The 25,833-nt window shown below is 39.9% G+C and overlaps 4 protein-coding genes across 10 annotated transcripts in view; 2 read left to right on the top strand and 2 right to left on the bottom strand.

Moving 5' to 3' along the window:
• Positions 1–10,464, top strand: part of myo1ea (myosin IEa) — a 56,332-nt gene extending 45,868 nt beyond the window's left edge. The window contains exons 18-29 of one of the 2 annotated variants that reach the window (XM_065267928.2): positions 413–511; positions 1,260–1,404; positions 5,695–5,809; positions 6,394–6,563; positions 6,674–6,819; positions 7,580–7,726; positions 7,991–8,148; positions 8,231–8,323; positions 8,400–8,613; positions 8,748–8,777; positions 9,443–9,612; positions 9,751–10,464. In XM_065267928.2, the coding sequence (XP_065124000.1) occupies positions 413–511; positions 1,260–1,404; positions 5,695–5,809; positions 6,394–6,563; positions 6,674–6,819; positions 7,580–7,726; positions 7,991–8,148; positions 8,231–8,323; positions 8,400–8,613; positions 8,748–8,777; positions 9,443–9,612; positions 9,751–9,827 (1,564 nt within the window). In that variant the 3' untranslated portion in view covers positions 9,828–10,464. The remainder of the gene's footprint in view (positions 1–412; positions 512–1,259; positions 1,405–5,694; positions 5,810–6,393; positions 6,564–6,673; positions 6,820–7,579; positions 7,727–7,990; positions 8,149–8,230; positions 8,324–8,399; positions 8,614–8,747; positions 8,778–9,442; positions 9,613–9,750) is intronic. The other variant, XM_065267929.1, reaches the window with a different exon arrangement.
• A 355-nt stretch (positions 10,465–10,819) lies between these two features.
• ccnb2 (cyclin B2) lies at positions 10,820–13,609 on the bottom strand. 2 transcript variants are annotated; one of them, XM_065267930.1, is made up of 8 exons: positions 13,455–13,609; positions 12,690–12,806; positions 12,352–12,609; positions 12,115–12,273; positions 11,804–12,040; positions 11,560–11,700; positions 11,371–11,481; positions 10,820–11,291 (listed from the first exon to the last, which is right to left on the bottom strand). In XM_065267930.1, the coding sequence occupies exons 1-8, from the start codon at positions 13,470–13,472 to the stop codon at positions 11,181–11,183; spliced, it is 1,152 nt and encodes a 383-aa protein (XP_065124002.1). In that variant the 5' UTR covers positions 13,473–13,609; the 3' UTR covers positions 10,820–11,180. The 2 variants fall into 2 exon arrangements, with proteins under 2 accessions (XP_065124002.1, XP_065124003.1); XM_065267931.1 differs by having other exon boundaries at positions 12,352–12,606.
• A 908-nt stretch (positions 13,610–14,517) lies between these two features.
• rnf111 (ring finger protein 111) overlaps positions 14,518–25,833 on the top strand; it is a 46,499-nt gene continuing 35,183 nt past the window's right edge. For all 5 annotated transcript variants that reach the window (XM_065267872.2, XM_065267873.2, XM_065267870.2 and 2 more), the window contains exon 1: positions 14,518–14,913. The gene's annotated coding sequence lies outside the window, so the exon portion shown is untranslated. The remainder of the gene's footprint in view (positions 14,914–25,833) is intronic.
• Positions 18,448–24,032, bottom strand: LOC141281526 (uncharacterized). The gene is made up of 3 exons (XM_073813382.1): positions 23,806–24,032; positions 18,674–23,334; positions 18,448–18,603 (listed from the first exon to the last, which is right to left on the bottom strand). Exons 2-3 carry the CDS (start codon positions 23,183–23,185, stop codon positions 18,448–18,450), a joined length of 4,668 nt encoding a protein of 1,555 aa, XP_073669483.1. The 5' UTR covers positions 23,186–23,334; positions 23,806–24,032.

Genomic DNA, 25,833 nt, shown 5'->3' with positions numbered 1-25,833 from the left:
CCTGCCCTTTTTCCTTCTTGGCCGTAGCGTTTTTGGAATGAAACGTGGAATGAAATGTTCTGAACCGGTGCGTTGTATTGTTCAGGCTCTAATGGTCTTCCTGTTATGATGGTTTGTGAGCGTTGTTCATGTCGGGCAGTATAATTAGCACTCACACTTCATTCTCAGGATGTGTAGGATGTGTGCCGTAAGATTTTTATTTGCTTAGTTAATTTGTGGAGGCTAATGGGGAACTACCAAAAATTCCTTATTTGGCAATGACATTGACATATATATAAAAGGGACTTTTTGAAGCCAAAAGCATTAACTCATATTCTCTCTCTCTCTCTCTCTCTCTCTTTCTCTCTCTCTCTCTCTCTCACTCTCTGTCTCTCTCTCTCTCTCTCTCTCTCTCTCTCTCTCTCTCTCTCAGAATGAAGCACCAGGTGGAGTATCTGGGTCTGAAGGAAAATATCCGAGTAAGGCGTGCTGGCTATGCTTATAGAAGAATCTTCCGCAAGTTCTTGAACAGGTAAACGCCGTCCATCCTGACAGGGGCTCAAATAAGTCATGTGTTAAAATGTCTAGCGAGAAGACACCACATTCATTAAATAAATATCTTCAGAAAGACTGACTTTTATATAGTTTTTTGTTTGTTGATGAGGTCAATAGTTGGCATTAAGCTCTTAAGCCTTATTCGTGTTGTCTGATCTTGTGTTTGGTTTCTGGCCGTGCCAAGAGCTCTGATGAGATGAGCAGGTACAGCTGAAAGATTGAGCTGAACTGTGTATGCTAAAGACCAGGACATATAAAACAGATGGCATTCCAGTCTGTCCTAAGTAGTTACTGAAGCTCAAATGGCATCATTAAAATAATTTGAGGGACACACCACCTCCATTATGACAACAAATACTAATTCACGTGCTTTAGTTGTTACATTCTACTTAAATATAATAGTCTGAATCATCCATGTCTGGTTTGTTAATATTTAATATCTTCTTTTTAGAGTAAGAATAATTTTAACTCCACCCTTCTAGTGTTTATCCTGCGCACACACACATTGCATATTTACACAATCTTCTACTTGATCTTGGCATTTTGTACATTATATTAATGAAAAACTTAGCTTTGTATTTTATGCGTTATGCTTTTATTCATTCCCAGATTTATTTGAACTTCCCACACAATTTGTTCTTCAGTATTTTTAATGACTTACAGTAATTACCATTTTATTAGCTGAACTCGTTGTGTTCGTCTTTCCACTCTTTTTTGTGTTTCAGGTACGCCATTCTCACAAAAGAGTCATGGCCAACATGGCGCGGGGACGAGAAACAGGGTGTACTGCACCTCCTGCGCTCTGTAAACATGGACCAGGACCAGTATCAGCTCGGACAAACTAAAGTCTTCATTAAAGCCCCAGAATCGGTAAGACCTGACAAAAGATCTACAAACCCCCATATTCATTCTCTTCCTTTAAATCCAATATAATTTTCACTGTATATACTTTGTTAGCATGGCGGCCAGCTGTGTATTTGTATTGCCAAAAATAAAAGAGCATTATACAGTATATATCCGATTCAACTTAAAAGATTAGTCCATTTTCTTGGAAAAAAATCCAGATAATTTACTCACCACCATGTCATCCAAAATGTTGATGTCTTTCTTTGTTCAGTCGAGAAGAAATTATGTTTTTTGAGGAAAACTTTCCAGAATTTTTCTCATTTTAATGGACCCCAACACTTAACACTTAATTCAACACTTAACAGTTTTTTTTTACGGAGTTTCAAAGGACTCTAAACGATCCCAAACGAGGAATAAAGGTCTTATCTAGCGAAACGATTGTCATTTTTGACAAGAAAAATAAAAAATGTGCACTTTTAAACCACAATTTCTCGTCTATCTCCGGTCCTGAAAGCGCCAGCGCGACCTCACGCAATGTGTCATCATGTCAAGAGGTCACAGAGGACGACACGAAACTACGCCACAGTGTTTACAAGTGTGGAGAAAGAGGACCGTTCAGACGTTGTTGTATGTCGAATGATACTTATAAATCTCTTTGTGTCAGTTTATTGTTTAAAATGGTCCGCAAATGTGCGTTTTATATATGTAACACATGACCTTTCTACGTCACTACGCAATAACGTTAGGTCGCTCTGGCGCTTTCAGGACCGGAGATAGACAAGAGGTTGTGATTTAAAAGTGCATATTTTTTATTTTTCTTGTCAAACATTTCAATCGTTTCGCTAGATAAGACCCTTATGCCTTGTTTGGGATCATTTATAGTCCTTTGAAACTTAGTTGAAAAAAACTGTTAAGTGTTAAGTGTTGGGGTCCATTAAAGTCCATTAAAATGATAAAAATCCTGGAATGTTTTCCTCAAAAAACATAATTTCTTCTCGACTGAACAAAGAAAGACATCAACATTTTGGATGACATGGTGGTGAGTAAATTATCTGGATTTTTTTTTTAAGAAAATGGACTAATCCTTTAAGAAATTACATTCATGTCTTAATATGCTACATATTAACATTGCACATTTCATCCTTTGACAAATAACAGACAAGTAACAACTGATCCTTTCTATCAACAATGCATAGATTTAAAATCTATGTTCCAGTCCTGTTTCAGTGGCAGTGTAGAAATGAAACGCAAGAGTCCATCATTGTCTCGCAGAAATACAGCCAAGCTCAGAGTGGCGATGAATAGCAAGCAGTCAGCAAGGAGGGAGGTGGGATGCTGGGTCAGTCCCACGTCAGCACTGTTAGGTCAACTTTGCTCTGGATCTGATACACAACTGCTATGCTGTGATGGTAAAGCAGCTCCTGTTATGTCCAAGACAGCTTTGCTTTTTCCACTGCGTTTTTTTTTTCAGATTGCTTATGAAAGCACTGCTTATGGCTAACTGTGATCTCACTGTTGACATTTAGATGTACACACACACACACACACACAGAGAGAGAATAAGGCTCTGTGGCTCAGCATGAATACACCAGATTATCCAAAGATGTGTGACTTTGGCATGTAGATGTTAAAACATGGCCTTTTCCCTGTGCGTATGTGTAATATTTAATGTGGGAGTGGCCAGATCTGAAATGCTTAGCCTTTCAAAACAAGACTCCTTATGAGATAAGGTGCTGACACTGACTAATTAGTTTTTGACTAAAGGAGTTTCTTTAGTAGGGGAGAGAGAGAGTGTTCATTTAGTTGTTGCTCTGCCAAAATAAACTCTCTGATCCCAATGAAAGCTGATGAAGCGCTTTTAGGCACTGTTTTCTCAAGACATCTAACAGTCACATGAGGTGAACATCACGAAAACTGGGAAGAAATGTGCAGAGGTTACATTTCATCTCAAAATCTAAAACTAATACAATAAGCAATTATTTCTTGTGATGATTTTGTTTGATGAGGGTGAACAGGTCATTTTTTTGTATATTTCACCCAGTAGTGTGAATAGAGAATAGTGTGTCAATGGGAGCTTTGTGTGCGAGTGTGTTTGTTTGTGTGTGGGATGAGAGACAGAGAGTGTAAGAAGGAATGTCATTGTTTTTGCCCATTTGTATCTCATCAGTCCTGTGCCAGTTGTGAGTCTGTGCCAGGCCTTTGTGCTAATGATAGGATCTGATGTTTAGTCTAGAGAGTAGCAGAACTGTGTCTGTGTGTTTTTGGGAACATACAGGAAGTTGAATGCAGATTGCTGCTCTAATGCTGCCAGCCACAGTGCTCAAAGCATTACGTGATACCGGAATGACACTTTATTTGTATAGTTGTTTGGTGAGAAATAAGAAAACATGAAATATTTAAGCGATTCGATTTTTCAAACTTTAGTTGGTGTGTAAGGTTGCTGTTACAATTTTAAAAACAAACGTTGCTAAAAAGCACTAAAAGTTGTTCACTGGCTCGTAATCATAGGGGAACCATTTTAAGTCCCATATAGCACTAGCCTGACGTTGTCATACTCAATTCTAGTCAGAATTTGAATCTTCCCGTTTTTCAAAATATGGTGGGCGGGGCTAAGATTGGCTGGCACCCAGGCTAATATAGCACCTATGTAGTACCTGTGTCGAACCCTATTATGATATACAGAACCATATCTGGTGCTATAGTGGTGCTGTATCACCCCCCGGAAGGTTCTTCATAGGTGCTTTATAGGTGCTATATAGCACTAAAAATGGTTCCCCTATGATTACGAGCTTTTGGTGTTATTTGGCGTATTTAGAGTGTAGAGCATAAATAATGCCTGCAAAATTATAAAACTCCAAGTTAATTTTCTTTAACAGAATTCACTTTACATATAAAAGCCGGTTTGGACTACAGCCCTTTACACACGAAACATGAACACATGTTATATTGCACACCGTAAACACAATCAAAGCTTCGAAAACCCAAGAAAAACGGGACCTTTAAAGAAAAAGAGCAAAATTACCGGTCGTAACAAGCAGGGCAGGCTGAAACCTCTAGGTGCCATTATGGCTCATGTTTTGTCTTCACTGTCATGAGGTGTGACCTTTAGGAGAGAGATAATGTAGCTCTATTCACACCTGTTATTTACACTGAGCTCTCGCCTTTACTCGCCCTTACCTTTCAAATGAACCTGAATCAAAATGATGCATTTATTTAAAGTTACTTTCAATTTAGCTGTGTATTTTTAAGGGTTACTTAAGCCAAAAATCAAAATTACCCCATGATTTACTCACCCTCAAATCATCTTTTTAGACGAGCACATTTGGAGTTATTTTAGTAAATGTACTTGCTCTTCCATGCTTTATAATGGTAGAAAACAGGGATCAGGGAACAACTTCTGACTTTAAACCCCTCAAAAAATGCATTAATCCTTCACAGAAGTAATCCACATGGCTCTAATGGGTTAATAGAGGTCTTCTGTGGGTAATCTATACGATTTTGTAAGAAAAATATCCATATTTCAAACTTATAATAACTTGATTCTGGTTTATTATAGTTTATAGAGTTTAAAATATGATGTTTTTTTAAAAAAAAATATTTCATCGATTCCTCTTAAAAGACCATCTTAAACCCCTTGGAGCCATGTGGATTACTTATGTGAAGGATGGATGCAGTTTTTTGGGCTTCAAAGTCAGAAGTTGTTCCCTGATCCCTGTTTTCTCTATAAGCTTGGAAAAGCTAGAACATTTACTAAAATAACTCCAAATGTGTTCGTCTGAAAGACGATGAACATGTGTTTCTCAGATTGCTTGAGGGTGAGTACATCATGGGGTAATTTAAGCATGTATGTGCTTCAGACCATAGTTTCATTGGATATGTCTGTTCTGCATTCCAGTTGGGGTCACTATTGAATTCATTGCATTCATGAATCTGTAAAATGTTACATTTATTTAAAAAATGATTTTTTTATTTAGTACTACCTTTAATAAGCCGTTTTACCTAACAGATGTTTACATATAATCCACAACACACAATAATATACAGTAATAACCCAAATCAAAGTTTACACACCCTAGATTTTTAATACTATGTGAAGTTACCTTGACAATCAGTGACTGCTTTTGTGTTTTGTGATGTTGTTGTTCATGAGTCCCTTGTTTGTCCTGAGCCATTAAGCTGCCCACTTTTATTATAATTAACATATTCTGCAGCTATATGTAAACTTATGTCTCCTGTACATAAAGCTGCTGGACATATTACATGCCCAACATGCATCTATTTAACACATCTTAATTCTGTTTTGCGGTCATAAAGCTTTTCCTGCTGGAGGAGACAAGAGAGCGCAAATTCGATGGTTATGCCAGAGCCATTCAGACGGCATGGCGGAAGTACTGTGCCCGCAAGAAATATGTTCAGATGAGAGAAGAGGGTGAGTTCTGCTTTGCGCTGACTTGTTGTATGTAATGTCTAACACTTTTCCTTCACTCCATGAACACACACGCAAAGACAAGCACATTAGGAGGAAAGGGAAAACCAATGTTATCTTAAATAGCAAAATGCCTCATAATCAAAGGGGATTTTTCTCTCCATTCTGACCACAGCTGCCTCATTCAGCTGAATTACAGAAGTTATGTTCAAAGATAATATTACACACCCAGACAAAGATCTATCTCATACTGTGTCAAGTTTCATGTTCATAGAGTACTGGTTGATGACATGATGAACACTAACAAAAGTACAATGGTAATACCATATAAAAATATGTTATTATGAAGAATATGAAGAAGTCAATGTTGTGCTTTATTGTGAATAAAGCTGGACTATTGTATTGACCAATCAGCATCCAGATCCAGAATTATTTGCATTATAGATTATTATTAATTATTAATTATTAAATAAAATATACAAAATAGCTGTACTATAGTACCACCAAAGTATGTTTTTGTACTGGACATAAGGTAAGAACTGAACCTCTGAGAACATAACAAAAAAATTAATTCTCTCTCTTTCCAGCATCTGATCTGCTGCTGAACAGAAAGGAGAGAAGAAGACACAGTTTGAACAGAAACTTTATGGGTGATTACCTGGGCATGGATGACCGGCCTGAGCTCAGGCAATTCTTGGGCAAAAGAGAAAAGATCGATTTTGCAGACACCGTCAACAAATACGACAGACGATTTAAGGTGAGGGCTCCAAAACATTCACACAGTTTCGTTGTAATATCAAGCTTTTAGCAAGTGTGTAATTTGTATTTACCTATGGTTGTCTCTATCTATCTTCATCTGTTATTCAGAGCATTAAGAGAGATCTGATCCTCACCCCTAAATCTGTCTACCTGATTGGAAGAGAAAAAGTGAAACAGGGCCCAGAGAAGGGACAGGTGAAAGAAGTCATGAAACGTAAAATTGATGTTGAGAAGATTTTGGCTGTTTCTCTCAGGTATGCAGGTTTTGTTTGTGCGTGTACGTGCACAGAAACATCAAATGACTCGTTCTTGGTTTTTGTTCATGCTCTTTTAAGCTGTAGTGAACCTTGGCACAAGGTGACACATAGCACACATTTACAATCACATGAATAAAAACAGGAAACCTACACATTTAGCTATGAGCAGTTTCTGTCCCATGTGTAAAACAGACCCTTGAACTCCAGCCCTGCATGTGGTCCCATCGTGCCTTGAATAGCCATCTGCAGAATTATAGGCATAAAGACATCAAAGGTCCGGTCTGTACGTTAGAGCCCTTGTTGGCCCTGTGTTTCATAATACTTAAGAAATTTGTAATACATGAAGTCTATTTTAGTTTTTAGCGGTCCATAGACATGTTGTTTATAAGGAAGTTATCATACATCACTCTGAAATCCAAAGATTACGCAATAATGACCTAAGAGGAAGTTTCCCAAATTAGCCATGCCACCATCGCCCCAACCCCCACAACCTTGAATTTATCCTTTATCCTTGCAAGTAGGGGGGTTGTCAATAATGTGAACCAGGTGTTGCTGTAAAGGGAAAGTTTACCTTGTAAAAAACTCATTAGAAACGACTTAATTTTATAGAGCTAAACAGGGCACCTCTGCATGTGTTCAAGTCATTGAAACACACTCGTTTTCAAAAAAACTCCCAAACGTGCCTTAATGCTTTTCTGATGTTTCAGATCAAACAAATGTGGACATTTTTATTAAATGATGTTCCTCTGTCTTACAGCACAATGCAAGATGACTTCCTGATCCTGCATGAGGAAGAATACGACAGCCTGCTGGACTGTGTATTTAAAACAGAGTTCATCAGTTTGTTGGCACGCAGATACGAAGAGAGACTACAGAAAAAGCTACCTCTCAAATTTGGCAACACGTAAGTTGATACACTTTGTCATATAGCTACATTTATATAAATCCAAATTTAACGAGGTAGCTCATCCAAAAATGCTCACGGTCGAAAGTGACTTGCTAAGCTCAATGACAAAAGAGAAGAACCATATAACAAACATTCAAATTTTAAATACCGGTTCCTCTTCTACAAGCTATTGTTGGATAAATTGTTTATTGAAATGTCATATCATTGGTGACATTTATTTAGTGTGCAAATAAAACAATGCTGTTGCTGTTCCTCCTCCAGGCTGGAACTAAAACTTAAAAAAGAAGGATGGGGACCCTGGAATGCAGGAGGATCCAGACAGGTGCAGTTTATTCAAGGCCAGGGGGACATAGCTGTGCTGCGACCCTCAAACAAAACGCTGCAGGTCGGCATCGGGCCGGGTCTGCCCAAGAACTCACGTAAGTACAGACCCAAAAATGATTTCGCCCTGTAAGGCGAGTCTTGATGTTTACCATATGGTCATTTACAACCCTCATCCAGGTCCCACTAAGAAAGGTATCACTCAAAGCCGCACCAACAACGTGTCCAGGGCCCACCAGCATATCCCAACACGTATGGCACCCGGCCCTCCAGGTACATTACTATCCGGTATGAACCTAATAAAGGTTTACATTTATATTCATGATCCTAAGGCTGTGTGTTTTCCCAGGAGTTGCTCACCAAAATGGTGGGCTGAAGAATGCAAATCACACAGCCAATCAAAGAAACTCTCAACATCACGGCAATCAAAGGCAGACGTCAGGAAACGCTGCCCGACCGTTTCTGCCCACCAACGTCAGTCAACTCAAGGATAGGGGCAGCAAACAAACACCCCAGCAACCCAACCTAGATTTCCTGAGAGTACCGGATCAAGGGGCTGCAGGGTGAGAAAACATATTTGAAATTATTGAAAAGATTTTTTCAACATTTATCTTGTTTCAAGCCGAAGCTGATAATCCAGGAAGACAAAACAGTGAGCTGGTTTTGAGTGTAACGCATGTATTTCTTTACCAAGCAGAACTCGACAGTCATCTGGAAATGGAGTAATGTGAGTTTAAGCATGTGTGTAGTTTCTGTTAGGTGGCAGTGGTTGTGGTTCATGTTAGCCTACTAGAAGGTAGATTGACATCAAAGATGCCCAACTCCAAATCTACCTTTGTGTTCCTTTGCTCATGTTTTATCTTACATTAAATAAAAGCATTTAATTATTACTTTAAAAACTATTTATTTACAGTTAACGGTACTGTTTTGACAGAGCCAGGCATTTTTCTGGCCAAATACAAGCAAAGGTTTAGGAATTTCGATTGGGCATCTTCTTAATTTTTCTCTGCTGTTATCATGATGGGAATCTCTTCAAAGCATCATGAAAGTTGAATGGGGTTACAAATAGCCTTCATTACAACAGCTAAAGAAAAATAACTCAATCAATAGCTTGGGAATCAGGTGGTGGATCAACTAAATTAAACGTCATGACTAGTCCCGTGTGAATATACGCTTATATCTGTCACCACCTTGTGGAGAACACATAAACTAACACCGCAAACTCAGACAGCTAACCCTCTCACAGCTGCTATCACAATGAAAGCCAAGCTATATGGTTTTAAATTAAAGTAGTTTACAGTAGATTCACAATTAATTCCACTTTTTTATATTAGTTATATAAAATGTCCTATTTCATCGGCCAATCTGTCAAACTGTGTGCTTTTTTCCAAGGGCCCACAGGCAGACCAACAGCAGGCCTACTCCAGGAGGTGGACGGCCCAAACCCGCCCCAAAGCCTAAACCCCAGGTGCCTCAGTGTAAAGCTCTGTATGCCTACGATGCCCAGGACACAGATGAGCTCAGTTTTAATGCAGATGACATCATTGACATCATAAAGGAAGGTAAGCAGGGAACGTGCAGACATCATAGGAAGTCGGTGTATGCATGTAGACTTTTTTTTTCTTTTTATAAATAAACAATAACTATCAAGTATTGCTATGCGCATATTATAAGCTCATATTGCTTTTTGTATTGTCTAGATGCTTCTGGATGGTGGACAGGCAGATTGAGAGGTAAACAAGGCCTATTCCCAAACAACTATGTGACCAAGATCTAACATTTTGTGCCGTAATGAGAAGACCAGACACTTGATGAACCTCAGAAGACTCATTGGAGTTAATGGACAAGTGGTGGAGAATGAGGAATTCAGAGAATGAAGGAAAGAAGTGTGCCATGGCTGTGGGTGACTCCCTATGAGCTTTACATTCTGTTACCATAGACACTTTGAAGCAGACATGCGACTATTGTGAGGAGCAGACGTTGGCCACTACACTCTTTTCTCCAGGGCGATAAATACTGAACTGTCCCTGTGAGCACTGATCAAAACTATTTATTGTATTTATAGCATTCTACAATTTATTTCTGACATGGAGCTGTCATTGATATTTAAGGTGATCTTTTTTCACTTGAAGAGATGAAGTAGCCATCGTATGTGGGAACAGCTTTTTATTTTGCTTTTGAAATAGATTTATATGTAAATTAAGGTGCTCACCTTTCCAGTCTCTTGTCCAAATCAATGGTTTTAGTGGGGGGATGTTGTGCTGCTAATTGCCTTATTTTAGTTAAGAAAAACCCAAATGTATATAATGCACTGTATTTCTTTGTAGACTGTATGAATAGAAATTGAGGTAATCTTGACACCATGCTGAATGTATCATTTTTGGTAAGATGCAACTAAATTTTATTGAACAATATTTCAATTATGAAGACTCGCAATCACTTCTGTTCCCAAGTTACTGTATGATAAATGTACTGTGTTCAGTTATATAAAGCACTTTTGGTAAATCTTGAAATGTGTACTGGACAGTTTACCCAGACAAAGGTTTGCCAAAGAAGTGCTAGTCACTGAAGGGAAATTTTATTTTTGCATAAATGGTTTACATCTGCATCTTAACTTGATGGGTGCAGTGGTTCAAAAGTTGTCCAATGGATTAAAATTCGTTAGGTGGTACTTACTATTGGTTTGTTTTTGTAATCTTGAGATGACAGACTTGCATGCTTATTCTAAATAAGCAGATTTGTGCAATATGGACAGCAGGCAACACATCATGGGTCTTTATTTCTTTTTAATAAAGCATGAGCATTTATACATTTAGTTTTATTGTCTCAAAGACCATAAAAGGTCAACATGATTAAGACATACCACACCAACACAAAGTTAAACCTTTGGTATTTAATTCAGTTCATCAGTTTGCAAAATAAGCAAAAAAATACAGCTCCAGCAAGATATACATGAAAGATAAAACCCGATTCAAAACCTCATTTTAAAATTTAAGCTAAAATTAGCGTTTATTAATAAAGACAGTTTAAGAGTATGTACATCAGTTTAAAAGCAGCAGTCCATCTCCCAGAATGGCTGAGACAAAATAAAGTGCAGGTTGATTGTCCTTTCCACATAAAAGTTAAATCCTCAAGAGCTGGACAGCAAAGGTGCAGCCAGATCCTTTACAAGCGAAGACTTCAACTGAGGAAGGAGGCTGATCTTCATTAACTTACTGCTTGAATACTTTTTCTTCACACTCTAGACAATAAAGGACACAAATGTTAGCAATGGTTTAAAAACGCACTCAAACATTAGCAAAAATTACAAAATGGCTTACCACATGCTTGGAGAGACCCTCATTGACAGAAACAACATTTTTGGCAATGTGCTGCATGATAGGTTTCAAGTGGGCCTCATCATATGTGGAGTAGTGTTGTTGGGTTGGTGACTGGAATGGCAAAACAATTTAATGGCAGGAGGAAAATTGGAAAAAGCAAAGTCTCACTACTGCAAGTACAATACTTACCCATTTTTGGCCATCGAGCACAAGTTGTGAGAGGCACAGCGCCGCCGCAGCAGTCTCAGAAGGGTGATAATGGACCATGTCATAATCGAGCAGCGTCAGTTCAAGAAAATACTTTGCAAGTGTATGCTTTTCCGCATCCGCCTAAAAAACACACGGCGATGAGCAGTAGACTTTACAGGCTCTGACAACCCCCCCCCAAAAAAGATAATCTGTACTTCCACATTAGTGGTCAATAAATACTTACATTTCCAGCCTTTGAAGCCCTCCGCAGAAAGTGCAGGGGCAAAGGACGTCCAAGCTCAAAGTTCAGCCCGCTAAGAATCAACATCTCCATCTCTCGAATCTGAGCTTTTGTGAAAGCATCATCAGCAATGTAGGCAAAGTCCTCAACCATCGGCACAAAGATTTCTTCATATTTACAAGCAATCAACATTGCAGTAACCCCCACTAGCTGTAGCTTCTTGCGGGTCACTGGTTGGACCTAAAATAAAAAAAATCAGTTTAACTGTATGCTACTGCATTAATAATTTTGCCATTATAGACAATTACACATACCTGAAGGAAGCGATCAAGAATGGCCACAGTCATGTACAAAGTCTCCTGCAGCAGTTGAAACCTTGAGTGCACCTGAATCAGCCAGTCAACCAGGAGAGCACGCATCCGCCCGTTGATGTCATAACCATGCATATAATGAGGACGAATGGTTTGTTGAGCCTGTAAGAGGACCAAAGCGGTTATAGGGAGCACAAATCAGGTTAACTTTCAAAACATACCTCATAAGGGCAAACTTACCTCAAGGCTTTGTAGATATCTATAGATATCCTTAACATACTCTGAACACAACTGGGGCATGTCGGCATCACCTTCATCAATATCGTCGACTGGAAAGAGGGTGCTGGAAAATGCTTGACACAACTCATCTTCCTTCATACTGACATCACCTTGAGCTGGGGGCAAAACTTCAGCAGGTTGGGGGAGCTCCGGCTCTACCTGGGCACGTTTGGGTGGCACAACATTTTGCCGGACAGGTGGTTTTACAAGTAGACCCTTCTAAGAGCATAAAGAGAAATAATTTATACAGATAAAGCCTTTCAAAAGGATAATGCGGAGTATGAGGGGAAAACACGTACCTGGACCTGATTGGGTTTGGGAGCAAAATTTGAGATTTCGCCTAACGCTCTCCTCCTTGCACAATCGTTTACAGGCCCTGCTCTGCCACCAATGAACACAGGGTTGTTTGTATTGCGCTGTGTGGGGGGAAGAAAACTGGATCAGACATAACATACAGGCCTTTAAAAGGAGTTGTTTACCCAAAAAACAAAATTATCATTTACTCACTCATGTGGTTTCAAACCAGTATACTTTTGTTCTAATGAGCCCGAAGGAAGATATTTTGAAAAATGTTTGTAACCAAACCATTCAGGAGCCCCATTCACTTACACAGTATCATTTATTCCTACTATGGAAGTGAATGGGGCTCATGATAGATTTGTTTACAAATAGTTCATCCAAACATCTTCATTCTTGTTCATTAGAACATAGAAACTTACAGGTTTTTAACATCATGGGTGGGAGTAAACGTGACAGAAGTTTCGCTTTTGGGTGAATTATCCCTTTAAACCACACTCTGCAGATCGTGTAGATACCAAATAGACCACATCAGAATTAAGCAACTTAAAATTAGAGCTAAATCTTAAATACTACACGAATACGTGTACAATTCCAAGCAATCATAATAGAAGATAATACACCAAACGGCATGTAACAACACTTCATTTAATAACAAACGCGAATCTGTTGCGAGGCTACACGAGACCGGCTAATGCTAAACACAACAAACACTGGTTCTTTTTTTTTAGAGAGGAGCATAAATAAACATCACCAAAAAAACTCACCAAAGCGTGCGTTTCCATTTCTAATCGAAAGCTTTAAAAACTTAAAACCTTGCCGATGTTCGACCTTGATGTTTCTCGAATTCTTCAACTCAAAACAAGCTGCTCTCAGGTACAAAGGCCTGTTCGTGATTCAAATACCGCTCCGTGCTCTCTGATTGGCCAACGCAACATCCCATTCTCATTTTCTATTGGCTGGGAGTAGCGAGAATTCATGTCAGTCATCTATCATTTCCTGTTTAACATACAGCTGTTGATGGAAAATGAAAGAATATCAATGTTTCAGGAAATGGAAAAATTGGACATAATAACTTGTAATTTACAAAGCTTTTTGGAATGTAGTTTAGAGCAATGGAAGAGATATAGAGTCATTATTAAATTTATTAAAGAAATAGGGTTATATGGGATAATTTAGTGTTGTTGTTTTTTTTTTTTTTACTTAAGCATTTCCTTGTATATCGGTGCTCCACACTCCAGTTTAGTAGGTGGCGGAATTGCAGCAGAAGAAGACAATAGTGTCTGTCATGGAACGTAAAAAAAAAGGCGATTACGGTGTCTTTTTTATATAAAGTCTTTGACCGATAATATTCGATAATAAGCTGTCGATCAAAGACGTTATATTAAAAAATTAAATAAATGACGACGTATCGTGGCAAAATTTCTGCTTTAAAAATGTAACTCTGTTCCATATGAAAGTTTCATCGTGTATTAACGTGTTATGTTGTTTGTATTTACATTCTTTTTAAAAACATAAATCGCAAGCTTCAACAAGATTCTTCAGTTGTTGACAATTATAAGTGCTTACATCAACACTTTGTGCCACCAGAGGGCATCAGGTGACCAGGGACCCTACTACAACCGTTAAAATAGGTTTATTATATCTACACAATTAATAAAATGTATTGATTCACAAAAGAAAGTGTTCAAACGATATGATAATTTATGGAGTATTCACAAAATATTTCCACTTTTAATCAAGACAACAAATGGGTCGTCAATGTTGTGAGAATGTCGTAAAGTGTCGAAACGAGATTGTGGATGTGTGTGCGTGTGTACCAGAGCTGCTTCTCACACACATAGCAGTGCATTAATGGACGCCGCGAATCGGCAGGAATGGGGACTCGCAGCCGAGGGCAAACGGGGAGGAATTTGTGCCACAAATCGCCATTAAATTAAACGTACTCTCCTTACGTTTAGCTCGCCGTGGCGTATTCCGTGTGATATTGTGTATTACGGGCGTTTTCTCATATTTTTAAGACGAAATCGTCGAAAAAACCGTCAGTTAGCGGGGAGGCTAAACCACTGGGCCTCTCGGGTTTGTGAGCCTGTCAGTTTCACACAAGCCTCCGCTGACGTTCACTCGTTTCCCCGACAGTTTCTACGTCTGTCGACGAATTTCGCGGTCCGTATGCCCTGGAAGGGGATTTATCCCGAGCACTGACAGTTTTGTGACGTGTTAGAGGTAAGTGTTACTGTATGTTTTTGTGTTAATGGCAAATGTAAATTGGTTGGAGCTATTGTTTGACTAACAGGAGAAGCTAATAGCCTCCCGCTAGCAGTTTCATTAGGTAACGTTAGAGAAGTGGGTGCTTGTCCCAAAACATTCAGGGCTGTTGGGGTACTGATACCCAGCATTGCAGCATTCAGTTGCTTTTAAGTAAGTTACACACATCATATCTGTTTGGGTATGGGATGTGTTTAGTGCTGTCAGATGATGCGTTGACGATTTTTCGAAAGCGAGGACAACATCAACATGCCATTGGCGTTTTCATCGTCTGTTGTTTATCAAAACTCTCATTAGTTTCCCCACTGTTTGTATTTTTAGGACGAGCTAGCTGTCATTGAACCAAATGTTGTCTTTTTAATTGGAAATAAGGCTGCTTAAATCTAGCCATTTTGAGATCGAATCGACCAGAAGCCCTTGTTTTCTGAAAGGTTGAAACCTGGTATAGATTCCACACATTTTTAGGTTTCAATAAAGAATAACATTATTTTATTTCCCATTTTCTAAACATATTGTGGTGTTAGCTCATACTAACCATTGACATCTGGTTGAAATATAATAGGGCTTTGATTTGTAATGTAAACACGACTTAAGGTGCTGTTCTCTGTTTAGTGTTTTGTTTATTGCATATTATCTTCAACTTTTCCCTTCTTTACCTGTTATGAAAACGAACCTTTAAAACCTTTAAGATTTACAAGTCACAGGGGCATACGTAATTTATATATATATATTTTTTTTCATTTAGCAAATAGTCTGTTATGGAGGTACTTGAGCTTTAGAAATGTTCATTGACAACTTGAGGGAAGTAAATTAAAAGAAAAAACATTGGATGAACATGTAAATGACACATACAATACATGAACAACATTTTACAATTGTTCTATTACCTATAGGCTGTTGTAATATTGGGGTAAATTGGCATTGTCCATATGATTGTTTAAAAATCCTGAATTCATTCATTGAAATTGATTTCTTTTCCCATGTTAAAAATAAATTCTGCTAGGTCCATAGTACATTTTATTTTCCCAATAAAAATATGTATAACAGAATGTTTACCTCCTTTTTTAGCATTAGGTTTATTTGTGCAATATTAGAATCTGCTCTTAATAAATGTGTATTTACTGCAAAACGTGATTTACAAAAATAGTTAATCATTCTCTCAAATTTAACCCATAGCATTTGTTTACATATTTTAAAATCACATAGCCTATTTAAAAATGCCGATGTTTGCTTTTTGTAAACAATGTGTGTGATGAATTTACAGTGACATTTACGGATTCCCCAATGTTCAGGCCTGTGCCCTGCTATTAGTAATGGCAGAGCAACTCAACATAGATATACATAGCAATCCTTGGGGATGGAATTAAAACAGCCCCCCCATAATCCCTTCTCTTCTGAAATCTGTATCCACCTTGGCGTCAAGAGGCACTGCCGCAATGGGCCCCTCTGGGGCAGCTTCATATGGAAGTGCTATGGTGTACTTTGTTTTGTGGCACAGTGGTACATCACAGGTTGACAGGATCTGCCTCTAAGGATCCTGGGAGAGTAGTCTGCCTCAGAAACATTGGTGAACAGTTTGAGTTCTCTTATGTCTTAATAGTGAGGGTCTTGGCCTAATGTAAGTAGTGGCAAGAAAGGTCGTAGACGTATCACTTGGAATATTATGCATAATTCTAATGGCATGCTAAGTGTAAAATCGCTTTTTCAACCACTGGTTGGATTGCTGAAGGCTACAGGTTGCTGGTCAAGACAACGATATCTCAAGAAATGTTGGTTTGTTTATTGAATAAGAAATGTGTGGTTCTGAAACATAAATAAAGTACAAACATGAATATGTACATATTACAACGGTTAAATAATCCACTAGTAAACAGATTAATAATGAATAACAACTAAAACACAACAACTCTGCATTTATACTATAATTACAACTACTTATATTATGAAACTTAAACACGAACATGTAGAAAGTGTGTTATTTATGTGCATGCACAGTTCACGTGCTCGTCTCTGCCGTGCACGTGCAATGGCGCTGCTATTATGCAAAACTTAGAGCGCATGTGCATTGTTAACATGTAAAGAAGCATTTATGATTTTAAATGAATAAATATAAACATATACACATAACAAGAATGCTAACTGGATGAAGTAATAGTTGATTGGATATCATCGAATAATATTTAGAGTGTAAACATCTGCATGTTATCACACCAATCATAACTATAATATGTAAACGTCCTATAAAGTTACTTATATACATATATAATTACTTACATCGTCATACACGCACACGTATACATAATCAATAAACACTTCAATACTTTGGCACTTAATCCACCTGTTTCGGTCTATAAACTATCTACAACGTGCAGCCAACTCCGCTATACGGTTCTCTCTCCCGCTCCGTAACCTAGCAACCCCAGTGCGAACTTTTGGAACAGTCCATTTCTGATGAAACGGTAGGGGTGTTTGGGAAAGTCCATGTATTAGGCATTTAGTTTCTACAGCCGCCCCCAAATTCACCTTGTGAATTTGATTCTTAAAAGTGGCTCATCTTTCTATCTGTCCAGGATGGGAGTTAATCATGGAGAGGGGGCAGACATACTAACTTGGCTACAGGTCGGGTGTAAGTTTTGTCTTTCACCTGTATCTCTGCCGATCTAATTCTCTTATCAGTTCCAGGATGTACCTGAACAACAACCTTTCCCACAGGCCACAAAGCACGTGGCAATTGCTGGTCTATGATCATAACGGTATCTCCAATCTGCAGATCAGGTCCTCCTGTTTTCCATTTCTGCCTAATCTGAAGGTTTGGTAAGTAGTGACGAATAAAGTGTCTCCAAAAATGATCAGCGAGGAGCTGACTATGCTTCCATCTTCTACGGCTCAAGAGTTCAGAATCATGGTATGTGACTTGAGGTAATGAGGCATCCCGCCGCCCCATCAACAAGAGGTTTGGAGTTACTTGGTCTGGATCCGCAATGTCAGAAGAGGTGTAGGCAATGGGTTTGGAGTTGAGAATACCTTCTATTTCTATAAGGACTGTTCTCAGTACTTCTTCACTGACCGTCTGGGCCCCAAGTGTGACTTGAAGCGCTGCCTTTAGAGAACGTATTTCTCTCTCCCAGCATCCTCCGAAGTGAGGTGCACTGGGTGGGTTAAAGAGAAATCTTATCTGCTGGCTGGCGAGGTGAGCTTGGAACTCAGGATGAAGAGCCATAAACGATTCTCTTAGTTCTCTTTCTCCTCCTCTGAAATTGGTACCCTGGTCTGCCAAGAGCTCAAAGGGTTTGCCGCGTCTGGCTATGAATCTCCGTAGGGCCATCAAGAAGGAATCTGTGTCCATACTGGTAAGTATATCAATATGGACTGCCCGTGAGGTCATGCATTTAAAAATGATTCCCCATCTCTTTTCATTCCTACGTCCCACTTTTATAGTGTAAGGTCCGAAACAGTCTACACCCGTGGAATAAAATACTGGTTGATGGATTCTTAATCTGGCCTGAGGAAGATCTGCCATTTTGGGAGGGTGTGGTTGTCCCCGCCATCTTTGACACTCTGTGCATTGCCGTTGATGACTTTTGACTGCTGCTCGTCCCCGTAACACCCAGTACTTTCTTCGAAGCTCAGCAAACACCCTGTCTGGCCCTGGGTGATGCAATTGATTGTCATATTCTTTGATTATTAGTTTGGTAATTGGGTGGCGTGAGTCAAGGACGATAGGATGAATGGCATCTTCTTCCAGTTGGCTGATCTGACGGAGGCGGCCACCAACACGTATAAGTTCTATGACATCATCGAATACAGGAGCTAAGCATAACAGTCGACTATGTTTTGGCAAGGGTTTGTTTGCTCTTAAGCATGACAGTTCCTCTGCGAAGGAGTCAGTTTGAATCTTACGAAGAGCTGCCAGCTCTGCTCCTTTATAGTCATCTGCTGTTGGTGTATTGGCATGTTGAATATAGGCCTTTAGCAAATCTGTATAGGTTGAGTACTGCTGCAGGTCTGGGGTAGGCACAGTGGAAGTTGTTAAACCACAAAAGGCTGACTTTCTCAGTTCGTTGTCATGATTAGTGGTGGTTAGCGACAGCATCTCTGGCCAGCTATGAGATGTTTGGCTAAGAAATTTGGGCCCACTGTACCATCTGCTTTCACGGCCTATGTCACGGATAGATCTACCTTTCGTGATGTCATCTGCAGGGTTGTCCTGTGAAGGCACATACCTCCAGGTATCAGACTCCGTGAGCTCCTGTATTTCAGCCACTCTGGTGCCTACAAACACTTTGAATCGGCAAGATTGTGACAGAAGCCAGTTAAGCACAGTTGTGGAATCAGACCACAGAGTAATGCTTTGGATAGGCAAAGTTAGCTCTGTTCTCAAAACTTTTGCAAGTTGTGCGCCAGTCAGAGCGGCGCATAGCTCCAAGCGAGGAATGGTTTGCTGTTTCTTAGGAGCTACACGGGATCGGGCGGTAACAAAGGCTACTTCCACCCTACCCTGGTCTTCCGTCCGCAGGTATGCTACGGAGCCGTAAGCTTGCTCTGAAGCATCACAGAAAATATGAATCTGCCTCACACTAGTATGATGATCGAGCTCTTTGCTACAGTAACACCTCGGCCAGTTGATGTTTTGTAATTCGTCCAGCTCGTTCACCCAGGCTTTCCATGAGCTTAACAGTTCCTCAGGCAATCTAGGGTCATCCCACTCTCTCTTCTTGTCCCATAATCTCTGCACAATTACTTTGGCTCGTGTAGTAAATGGCACAATGTAGCCAATGGGGTCATACTGGCTGGCTAGAACATGGTAGATGCTCCGCATTGTAGGTGGGGAGTGGTCAAGATTGCGAGGTTTATATGACAAGGTGTCTGATAAACAGTGCCAGTGCAAACCAAGAGTTGACTCCTGTGCGTTCTGATGACCTTCACTAAGCCACTGAATACTGCTTTGGGATTGAACGTCAGCTGGTAAGTGACTGATGACTGATGGATCATTGCTCGCCCACTGCCTTAAGTCAAAGCCTCCCGAGCTTAAGAGACTGCGGAGTCTGTCTACTAGGTCTTTGGCCATTTCACTGGAGACGAAGCTTTGAAGGCAGTTGTCAACATAAAAAGATTTCTCCACGGAAACCTGTGTGTCTATGGACTCACTGTGATCCTGAACATGCTTCTGTAAAGCAAATGTAACACAGCAGGGACTGCATGTAGTTCCAAAGGGAAGCACTTGCCATTCATATACCTCTGGCGGTTTATCTTTCTGTAAATCTCTCCATAGGAATCGCAGCAGCGGCTTGTCTTCAGGCAGAAGGCGCACCTGATGGAACATACCACGAATGTCGCTGCTAACTGCAATGGAATGTTCTCTGAAACGTAGTAGAACTGCCAGGAGAGAAGGACTGAGTGTTGGACCAGGTAGCAAGAACTCATTTAAATTTTGGCCTTTGTATGTGAATGAACAGTTGAATACGACCCTGTTCTTTCCATTATGCTCTACCATATGGTGTGGTATGTACCAAGTTTCCTTGGACTGTTTCACCTGCTTAGGGTTGAGTTTCATGATGTAGCCGGCTTTCTGTAACCTGACTATCTCTTCCTGGTATGCTGCTGCTTGGTCAGGTTTTCTTTCCAACCGATTTTCAATTCCCCGTAATTGTGGCAGTACAGCTTCTTTGGGTGCCTGAAGGAATGGCATGTTCTTAACACGTAGCAGAGGGGTTGCATATCGCTGGACTCCATCAACTTCTACTCTCACTGTTTTGTCTTGGAGTAGCTGTATGGACTCCTGGTCTTGTCGTGACCTTGTTAGTACTTTCTCACTCTGGAATGGGAGGATGTCCATTTTCCACAGTTTCTCCACATCAGCATACAGGCTGTCAATGGGTCGCAGGCTAGTGAAGAGACAATGCTGTGGGGAAAATTTGGTTGTTATATCTTGTGCTGGACCCTGTAATGTCCATCCCAAGCGTGTTCTCACAGCAGCAGGGCCACCCGGTGGGCCTAGTCTGACTGGTTCTATGGGTGTTATGAGGTGAGGGCAGTCAGAACCAATAAGAATCACAGGTTTCACATTGTGAAAATGCTGAAGCGGCAGACCTGCAAGGTGTTTGTATCTTTTCTGAAGTACCTTTACTGGGTGTGTGTGCTCCGCTAGTCCCAGGCTATCAGCTGTAAAGGCACTCCGAATCCTGAAAACCTTACGAGGGTTATCCATTGAAGACAATGTGAATGTTACAGCCGCCCCGTGAATGGTCTGTGTCTCTTGCCTGACTGTGCGAAGGGCTAAGTCCTCTGGCTGTCCCTTCAGTTTTAGCTTCTGTACTGCATCATTTAGGATAATGGTTCGCTCTGACCCATCATCAAGTACAGCATAAGCCTCCATAGCTTTGTTGCCATTTCTGAGCAAAACTTTGGTCACTTTTAACAGAATCTTGTTGTCACAGGTGGGACGATCAACATATAGTACTGCACTGGTCGGAACAGATTCTTCTGTTTCTCTACCTTTCTCATTTACATCATGTAGTGCAACCAAGTGCTTTCTGTTACAGGTTTGACAGAGAACTTTCAGAGTGCAGTAAGCTGCTTGGTGACCGCGTCCACAGCGCCAGCATCTATTCTGGCTCCTAATCCATGTCACTTTCTGTTCTTTGCTTAGTAACTTAAAGCTCTCACAGTTATTCAGGTAATGTCTGTTGTTATCACAGTATGCACAGTAAGCATTCACCCATTCTCTCTTAGCAGCAGTTGGTCTCTGATCAGCTGGTGATACAGAAGCAGCCTTTGGTTTCTCTGTTCCAAGGAAAATGGCAGTGGGTTTGCGGTTTTGCTTATACTCTTTCCTCATTTCCTTTCTCTGAACCGATGACACTTGTTTGAGTTGCGGGCTGTAATCAGTGTGGTCTTCCTGAACCTGAAGCTCGTACTCAAGCCATTCGGCGAAGTCCAGTAATGTAGGAATGGTAACTCCCAGAGGATGTATGTACCTCTTAAAACTGGACCTGAGGTCATGTGGTAGTTTGCTCATAAGTCTGGAAACATGTGATCCACACTCCAGCTCAGTCATTCCATTCTGGCCAAGTTGTTCCAACATACTAACCAATGAGCGTACATGGAGTCCAAACAGCCGGAAAGCTTTCACATCACCGCTACGAATGTTTGGTCCATCCATCAGATCTGCGATGCGTTGTAAGGCTAACTGGTGGGGTTGACCGTACATTTTGTTTAGTGCTCTCATGGTATTAGTAAAAGGAAACCTTGAATTACTGTATGAATCTGACACAAGAAGTGCCTCCTCCAGCTTCAGGTGGTCAGTAAGTATCTGAAATTTGAAATGCTCGGTGGCATCCTCAGGCAGAATGTTCTCAAGGGCTATTTTTAGTCTAGAGAATTGTCTAGGATCAGCAGATGTTAGAAAGGGAATGGTTGGAGCAGGGCCCTTGTATGTTTTCTCCTGTGTAAATGAAGGCTGACTAACATCTTGAGTCTTATTTGGAGGAGCAGGTGGCATTTGCTCATGTACTGGAGTCTCAAACTTTGACTGATGAGATGAGATGTGCTGAGAAGATGGGGGATATCTGGGTTGAAACGGACTGCTGTGTCGTACTCGTGATTGTACTCTCTCGTGAGCGAAGGAAGAAATGTCTAAATTCCTGAAGTCCTCAGTTAAGTCAGTGTATCCGTCCTTTTGAACTGGGTGCAGTGCTCTCATGGAAGCAGGTGGTGGCGCTCTTGTCCGTGGAGCTGGCACTGGATGATATGAGTATGAGGTCTCTGGACTAGCCACTGGAACGAAGGATGCGGGTGGTGGTATTACTGACTGAGCTCTCTGTTCTGCTTTCAGGCTTTGTAGCTCCTGATGTAACATGGCATTCTGCATTCGCATCTCCTGTAATGCCGACATGATCAATGGCAGCTGACTAGTTTGACGACGTAAATCAGCGCTATCATTCTGCACTGTACGTAATATAGCTTTAAGCTCGACATCTTCTCCTTGTTCATCAGATGCATACCACTCATCTTCTAATCTCCATTTCTCATACTCTGCCACCTGACTAATAGGCGAAGTCGATCTGGAATTATCTGCATTGCTTGGGGGCTGTACTCTGCTTCGCCCTGTCATAGGGAGTGGCTGTAGATGCTGTAATGGATCACCAAGCTCGTAATCTACCAAATGAGCTGGGGGTTTAACTTGTCGTCGTGGACGTACAACAGGTGCTTCTTTCCTTGGTTGAGACATCTCTGTAGCCAGTCAGCATCCGGCTCGAAGGACCATGTAAAATCGCTTTTTCAACCACTGGTTGGATTGCTGAAGGCTACAGGTTGCTGGTCAAGACAACGATATCTCAAGAAATGTTGGTTTGTTTATTGAATAAGAAATGTGTGGTTCTGAAACATAAATAAAGTACAAACATGAATATGTACATATTACAACGGTTAAATAATCCACTAGTAAACAGATTAATAATGAATAACAACTAAAACACAACAACTCTGCATTTATACTATAATTACAACTACTTATATTATGAAACTTAAACACGAACATGTAGAAAGTGTGTTATTTATGTGCATGCACAGTTCACGTGCTCGTCTCTGCCGTGCACGTGCAATGGCGCTGCTATTATGCAAAACTTAGAGCGCATGTGCATTGTTAACATGTAAAGAAGCATTTATGATTTTAAATGAATAAATATAAACATATACACATAACAAGAATGCTAACTGGATGAAGTAATAGTTGATTGGATATCATCGAATAATATTTAGAGTGTAAACATCTGCATGTTATCACACCAATCATAACTATAATATGTAAACGTCCTATAAAGTTACTTATATACATATATAATTACTTACATCGTCATACACGCACACGTATACATAATCAATAAACACTTCAATACTTTGGCACTTAATCCACCTGTTTCGGTCTATAAACTATCTACAACGTGCAGCCAACTCCGCTATACGGTTCTCTCTCCCGCTCCGTAACCTAGCAACCCCAGTGCGAACTTTTGGAACAGTCCATTTCTGATGAAACGGTAGGGGTGTTTGGGAAAGTCCATGTATTAGGCATTTAGTTTCTACACTAAGGAATCACAACAACAACATTTTGATGTGATCTGAGTCTTGGTTCAGTTACTGATCTTGTCTTGCAGTCACCCTCGTATTTACTGAGAGGATTAATTTTGACATTGTGTTCTTTGTTGTTTCACTACATATACCGTAATAGAGTTCTCTAAATGTTCCTTGTAAAATTCACAACATTTAGGCTGCATGTAGTTTTTGTGAATAGTTGTGTAATGGGTTTTTAAGTGTGTTTTTCTTGGGTTTTCTTTTGTATAACTGGATTTCTACAAAACATTAGTGAGTCATAAACGTTTGTGTTCTTAATAGATTAACAATATTACCATGGTTACAGTAAAACATTTTTATGTTATTATTTGGAACGTGACTTCAGACAGAAAGACTCTATTCATGAAAATCAGCTGACGTTACTCACATCTCATACTTGCCATTTTGTGTACCTGAAGTGGGCACAAAAGAACTAGAAGCTATGCCTTCAATATGTTGTGAGCATCAAAATTGCTATTTTTACAACACTAAGAATGCTCAACACAACATTATACTTTGCTCGAAGTATCACCTGTGTCTCTACATGTGAACTCGAGCATTGAGAACATTGTTTGTGTACACAGAGTTTACTAAAAAGAAAGGTTTTGAACAACTGACTTTGTCTGTTTTGGTGTCCGCTCGCCGCCATCTTGCCAGTCAAGATGTATCGATCTCCGAAGGAGAGTAAAGATGGATAGCTCCTAAAGCATAGTTCAATATAAATGCACAGATAATTTGTTGTTTTGTCGCAACTGAAAAACAATATTGACCTTTTAGTTGAAAAAGGAGCCTGATATGAGATTCTTTTATTGGCATTTGGAAATTCATTCTTTTTGTCTGGCAAAGATTGCGAGCTGACACCATAACAGCCAAAGTCAGTTTTTCAAAAACTTTCTTTTTAGTAAACTCTGTGTAAACAAACAATGTTTTCAATGCTCTAGTTCATGTTTAGAGACACAGGTGATACCTCGAGCAAAGTTTCATATTGTGTCGTGCCTTCTTAGTGTTGTAAAAATAGTGGTAGTTCGGTAGCAGCGGACAGCGACTGGAAGAATGCATAAGGGATCGAGTAGGCATCACACCCTAACCAAGATATTTTTTTAAAGTAGCGTTTCTTTTCATGACAGTTGAGGTGCGAAATGTTGTCTTTCGTAGTCATTCCCCGTATCTGTAAGAATCATAGACCGTAAAAGATAAGAAATCCGTAAATCGTAGCAAGCTATCCAATGCTTGTCAGTAGCCTACTGGTACTCTGTAGGTACTCAAGATGGTGGCAGGCAACTGGAATGAAGTAAAAGGTCACATGACTGATATTCATGAAGACATGGGAGTGTTTTAGAAAAATTTGAACCATAGAATTAGTTTTTATATTAAACACTATGGGGCGGTTTCCCGGACATGTTTTAGATTAATCCGGGACTAGGGCTTAGTTATTTTAGGACAGCAAGTAGTAGTTTTTACAAACAAACCTAACAAAAAAGCTATACTTTTGTGTGCATCTTCAAGAGACAAAACAATGGCACTAATATATGTAAAGATATGTCAGTGCAAGATGCATTTAAATTAAGGCGGTTCAAACATCAATTTTAATCTGGGACTAGAACAAACCTTTTTCGAGAAACTGACTCTATGAGAATGTTGTTGTGACTAAAAAAGACAAACTAAATCGAAACTATGTTACGTTTTATCATCATAGAAGCCAAGAAGTTGCAGAAATGTATATTTGCCATTTTTTAAACCAGCTCACCCCAGTGTCCAGTATTTTTGGAG

Source organism: Paramisgurnus dabryanus, chromosome 2, assembly GCF_030506205.2.
Source record: "Paramisgurnus dabryanus chromosome 2, PD_genome_1.1, whole genome shotgun sequence".
Taxonomy (NCBI): Eukaryota; Metazoa; Chordata; class Actinopteri; order Cypriniformes; family Cobitidae; genus Paramisgurnus; species Paramisgurnus dabryanus.
This window is presented reverse-complemented; position numbering and strand designations above follow the sequence as displayed.